Consider the following 6,219-nt stretch of genomic DNA (forward strand, 5'->3'; position numbering starts at 1 on the left):
ATAGATATGACGAACACTCAGGTCATCCTAAATGAAGGTCAATGGACACAGGTGGCTGAATTGAAGGAATTGCTTAATCACCCATTTACAGTGACTAAAAAAATTACAAGCTGAGGATTTAACTCCTGGCATTTTCATAAGGGAGTGGAAGAACTTGCTATTTTGCCTGTCCCAAAGAGGAGGTTTAATCGCAGATGGTATTTCTGCTTCAATGAAACGGAGAGAGACAGCTATTGGAAAATAAAAAATTTTCTGGCAGCTGTTTATGTGGACCCAAGTCATCGTATACTGCTTGAAGATCAACCGCTTACTAAAGGAAAAGAAGCTCTGACTGAGGTAGCAGTTAGGATGAGTGGCCTACAGGAGGACTGCCAGACGCAAGAGGACTTGGATCCTGACAGTGATACTGCTGCCATATCTTCATCCCCATCAGATGAGGTGTTTGACTGACAAGTATTTGGATGACATGGAGTAGGCAAAGCGTTGCCGCAAGGAAAAAGATTTCACTCCGTCTCCTATAGCAAGCAGATTGACCATATTTCAACAAAATGTTTCACTTGCTCTCAAAGAAATAGAAAAATTCAACCGTTCATCAAAACTGTCTGTGCATGGGCAAATAATTTTTACCTGGAAATTGTTAGAGATGTTGCCCATGTGGTTACGGCTTTGCCTCCAACCCAAGTTAGTGTAGAGAGGTTGTTCCCTGGCCTTTAAAATTATTAGGTCAGATTTGAGGTCATCTATGAAGGAGGATCTGATGGAGGCAATTCTATTTCTTAGAACAAATCCATAGACTGCACAAATGTTATTTAGTATGTTTTTGTTGAAAACTGTGTTTTGCCACTTACATAGTATATTACAATTTGTGTGTGTATATGTGTGTGTGTGTGTGTGTGTGTGTGTGTATACACACACACACACACACACACACACACACACACAGTATATGTAAACGTTATTACATATTTACAATTTATTAGTTTTGTTTTCTAAAGTTGTATTCCAATAAATTTATATTATGTTCTATCTAAATACCTTGATTATTGTATCATAAAAATGGTTAAATGTCTGATGTTCACATCGTTCTACAATAAATTTTTCACTTAAATATAAGCAATATATGTGAGTCGTGGAGTCTGAGTCGGTGTAAGGGAAATTGAGGAGTCGGAGTCGCAGGTTTGACTTACCGACTCCACAGCCCTGATCCCTGCTTAGGGATGACCACTATAATAGCCTCTAGCATGGACGGAGGGAGCTGTCCCGTATCACTTGCAGATTGAAAGACTTTTAGCAGCAGAGGCAGTAAAACACTACTGAAGCGTTTGTAAAATTCACCAGGGATATCGTCCGACCCTGGGGACTTCTCATTTGGAAACCCTGAAAGCGCATACTCCAGCTCCTCAATCATCAGGGGCCTATCCAACTCCTCAACTGCCTGCTTAGAAAGTTTAGGAAGTTTTAGACAGATATGTGACCATTTCTCTCTCGCAAGGCGGGGCCCCTAGAAGCATACAGTTCCGAATAGTACTTTTTAAACTCTAAGATGTCCTTATTATCTGTGATAGTTACCCCCACTGTATTATGTAAACTCGATATATGGGCCAAGCCCTCCTGTGCCTTAATAATAGCCAATATAAGCCAATAGGTGTCCCGTACTTTCTCCCGCCTCAAAGAACTTCTGCTTATAGAAAAAACGTTTATGCTCAGTTTTGTCAAGAAAATGGTCCGAGTATACTTCCTGAGCCTCCTCCCACTGCCTCCTACCTGATGTAAAGTATTTACGGTATGCTGTAACTTGGGACTAGCGCATCATGGTCTAAAACATGCCTGCGCCCCTTACCAGAGCAGATGAGTGTAGGCAAAGTCAGAATGGCCAACGTGGACATGAAAACACAAGCCATGTATCATTAATTTTACAATGCTGACTGTGGACATTGTTTGCAAAGAGGACAAAATTCTAAAGGGATTATAGTTTGGTGTGTTTTTTTTTTAATTGGAGCAAAAGAACCCAAAGAACCTTCTTTGACTGCAAAGTATGAAACACACTGATCACTTTATGCCATTTCAACCCCAATTTATTAAGACCAGCGTTTAGGCCAGACACTCTTGATTCATGAAAAGTTGCAGTGGTGGAATATTGCGATTTTTTTTTTTTTTATACAAAGCAGGTGGAATTGTGCATCATAATGCGCTGTCCAAGGTGTTCGCTCTTACTCTTGTTATCTAGTCTAAAATAGGTTCTCTTCTATTGATGGATGATTGTGTAAGGGGGGGGGGTTTCTTTTTTGTCTAGTTTTTCTAGTGTGTTTTTTTTTTTGTGTGTGGCAGAATGTGAACTAAATATGTTCTCTATTGTAGTAACATTATCCAGCTTCATCAGATTTGAAAAGAAATGTCCCAGATTGAGTTCTATGGTGACAATAACCTAGGAAGGAATTCTGGCGAAATGTTTTATTTTCCAATATATGCTTTTCTAATTTGGTATTTATTTTTTAGGGTTTCTTTGACATTCCTGTAGATAACCTGTACGCTGAACCTGCAGTACTCCAGTGGGTTAGAGAGAATATCCCTGAATGGAAGAATAGTATTATTGTGTCCCCTGACGCTGGGGGTGCCAAGAGGTAAGTACTGTGATTAAAGCATTTACTAGTATGTTGTAAGGTAAAACACATGGTTGATGAACCTTATAACAAGCACAGATCTTAGTGCAAGATCATTTGTTTCCTATATTTTACGCAGATTATGCATTTATTGCTGTGCAGGGTAACTTCAATTGCTGACCGACTTAATGTTGAATTTGCACTAATCCACAAAGAGCGGAAGAAAGCCAATGAGGTAGACAGGATGGTGTTGGTTGGAGATGTAAAAGACCGGATTGCTATTCTAGTGGATGATATGGCGGACACATGTGGCACGATATGCCATGCTGCTGACAAGTGAGTCTTGGTATATTTATAAAGGAAACCATGTTTTAATCCAGAATGTAAGAGAAGCTTGCCCAATTCACTATGTAATATTACTCTTGGTGCCAGCCATTTAGAAGTAGCAAGTGTGTTGTTAACCTAGAGTTTATCAAGAATAATGCAAGTAATGAACAAAATTGACAAATAAATACAGTATTTCATCTTGTTAACACAATGGATGTTGCATGTCAGGTATGGTTAATTTTTATATTCTTAAAGGGAATCTTTCACCCCTTTTTTTGAGATATCATATATCATCATTCAATTGTGTGTCACATAAGGATTCTCTTCGTACTTTTGCTTCCCCCTGACCCCGCACCTTTCATGCATAAATACCTTTTTTATATCGGTTCAGATGTATGTAAACTGCCGCTGTCCGGTCCGATGGGCGGGGCTTATTCAACTGCTCCCCCCCCATCTTGCTGTACACAAGAAGAAATGCATAGCGCAAGACAGGGAGGGGGGAGCAGGTGAATAAGCCCCGCCCAGCGGACCTGACAGCGGCAGTTTACATACATCTGAACCGATATAAAAAGGTATTGATGCATGAAAGGTGCGGGGTCGGGGAAGCAAAAGTACGAAGAGAATCCTTATGTGACACACAATTGAATGATCTCATTATATGATATCTCAAAAAAGGGGTTACAGATTCCCTTTAAATACCCTATGTTTCTGACAACAAAGGTAGGAGACAACATATATATTCGTATGTAATATTTTTTTCCCCCTCACTTCCTGGACCTACATCATTTTCCTTGAAAAGCGCAGCTTCATCCAATGTGTAGTGGCTACTGAAGAGCGACTCCAGTTTAATGCAACTAGTATTAAAACAAATGCGTGCTAGTCTGCAGTACCTGGGCACTACATAGTGATTGGAGCTGTGCTTTGCAGATCAATTTAAAGGGTATATATGGAGTTTTATGGAATTTGAGCCTCTTAACAGTTTTGCTATTCGGATGTGAAATTTATATTGATTTTATTTATTGTGAAATAGCTTGTAACAGGTGATAAGCGAATGTGCTAGGTGTCGGCCACCTCCAAACCAATATGGGATAAGGCATGGATATAGTGTGACCGGTCAACCCCTTTAAAACACTGTAAATGAATTGCACATATAGTAGCACTTTAGTTTCTGTACCCTGTTCTGACAGTGCAGCCATGGCAGGGACATTGAGGTTGTGCTAGATCAGCGGTGGTTCTTGGAGACCTCCTCTTCCACAACTTTAATTTCAGCCGTTTAATGTAATTGACCAAGACACTAAATAAACTTATAACTTAAAGGTTTGTTGATTTATTGTGATACATTTATAAAAAAAAAAAAATAATCATTTTCTTTTAAACCCAACCCCTTCTAAGCTGCAGTAATTTTTTCAGCCACCTCTCTTTTCATGAGAACATGTGTAATATATTTAGTAACTTAGCTGTGTTCTTTCCCTTGTAAAAGGTTACTTTCTGCCGGTGCCACAAAAGTTTATGCAATTTTAACGCACGGCATATTCTCTGGACCTGCAATTTCTCGGATCAATAACGCAGCGTTTGAAGCTGTAGTCGTAACCAACACAATCCCACAAGAAGATAAAATGAAGCACTGCTCAAAGATCCAGGTACTGAAACCATCCTTATCCTTTCATTAAAAAGTTTGAATGGAGGAATTTTCTTTTTTCATTATACCACCCGGGTAGTGTGTTATATTTACATAGAAGTGTCCAGGCAGCATGAGTGAGCAAGGTCATTTGTACTGTAGTAATTCAAGTCCTATAGTCTCCACAACCCAATGTTGCAGAGCTACACTAAGAGCGCGGGGGGATCTATATTACATTGTGACCACTTCCCTAATGAAACGACCAAAATGTCTCTGCCAGTAAAAGTCTGAAATGTTAAAAGGAAGTTTATTAACTTTATTTTTTTCCTCTCATTCCTTAGGTTATCGACATATCCATGATTTTAGCAGAGGCGATTAGAAGGACTCATAATGGTGAATCGGTGTCGTACCTCTTCAGCCATGTCCCATTATAAAAGATTTGTTCGTTGCATGCAACAATCCTCCTCTAAAAAAAAATAAAAAAAATTTAAAGCATATTTAACCAAAAGCCAGATAAAATGCCTCTTAGCATTTTAAGCAAACTGTACCCTTCTGCCCCCCCATACTGGGAAGTGTGCAGCTTAGCAAACAGATAGTATTTTGGCCACTTTCTCCATGTGTGCTGAAAGCAGCCCCCGGGTTCTAACTGGTCATCCCTTTTTTTGTTTTCTATTTAATAAAACCTTTTGTGGATGTTTTGGATACATTTATGGCGGTGTACTTGCAGGAGCTGATTTTTGGCGAATATTGCCGACTAGTTTTGACATTTTGAATGTTGACTTTTCCAGTGAACAGCTTTGAGGAATTAGGGTTGTTTGGAAACAGTAGGGAAATATTATAGGGCAATAAATCCCATTTTGTACATTATGCAGTTGTTAATATTAGGAGATATCTAGTTCCAGGATTTGCCTCTGCAAGACTGTGGGGCTTTTTATAGTATTCATGTAAACTTTTAAGTGCTAAGTCCTTTTCATACTAATTAAAAAGAAAAAAAAAGTTGGGGAAATAGAAGCAATTTCTTATAATATTACTTATTCTCAAAATCTTTACGGAAGACAGTTTGGGTAGGCCTGTAGAAACCCATGGCTCCACTGCAAAGATTTTAATGTTTTCTTATGCAGAAAGAAATTGTAAAAAAGCGGTCAAGAAATCTGACTATATTGAAATAAAAATCACCGCAAAAATTGTAGTGGAGCCCAGTCTGACAGCATACACTGGTGGTACCCAACCTGTGGCCCCTAGTTCTCTTTGGCACATATTTAATGACACCTTTCTGTTTAACACTCCAGAGAGAAAGTGATGAGATGGCTAGATAACAATGCAGCTCTCTGTTGTCTTTTAGAAGAAAGTGTATTATAGAAATGCCTTGCTGACCTTGGGATAATCTTACAATGGTGGCACTCAGACCAAAAAAGGGGTTTGTTCCACTAATGTAACTCTTCCCTATTACGCAAATGGCAGCTTATTAAAAATATGCTGCAAAGTTCTTTGTGGGCATCTGAGCCGAAGATCCCAATTGGTGGACCTGTGTACTGTGGTGTTCTTTCACTTTAACCTACACGACAAGGGAAGGATCAGAAAGAAGCTTCCTGTCATCCATCTACATTTTAGGCTGTGTGCCCACGTTGCTTTTTTTAAGCGTTTCCGCTGCGTTTTTACAGCTGTGGAAATGCT

General features: G+C 39.3%; 1 protein-coding gene across 1 annotated transcript in view; it reads left to right on the forward strand.

Moving 5' to 3' along the window:
* PRPS2 (phosphoribosyl pyrophosphate synthetase 2) overlaps nt 1-5,556 on the forward strand; it is a 119,020-nt gene extending 113,464 nt beyond the window's left edge. Inside the window, exons 4-7 of the mRNA XM_073586158.1 lie at nt 2,497-2,621; nt 2,763-2,936; nt 4,408-4,567; nt 4,887-5,556. Of these exons, the coding sequence (XP_073442259.1) occupies nt 2,497-2,621; nt 2,763-2,936; nt 4,408-4,567; nt 4,887-4,979 (552 nt within the window). The 3' untranslated portion in view covers nt 4,980-5,556. The remainder of the gene's footprint in view (nt 1-2,496; nt 2,622-2,762; nt 2,937-4,407; nt 4,568-4,886) is intronic.
* Nucleotides 5,557-6,219: the final 663 nt, after the last annotated feature.

The sequence above is a fragment of the Dendrobates tinctorius genome, unplaced genomic scaffold (assembly GCF_039654945.1).
Source record: "Dendrobates tinctorius isolate UK_male_01 unplaced genomic scaffold, ASM3965494v1 ptg000091l, whole genome shotgun sequence".
Classification (NCBI taxonomy): Eukaryota; Metazoa; Chordata; class Amphibia; order Anura; family Dendrobatidae; genus Dendrobates; species Dendrobates tinctorius.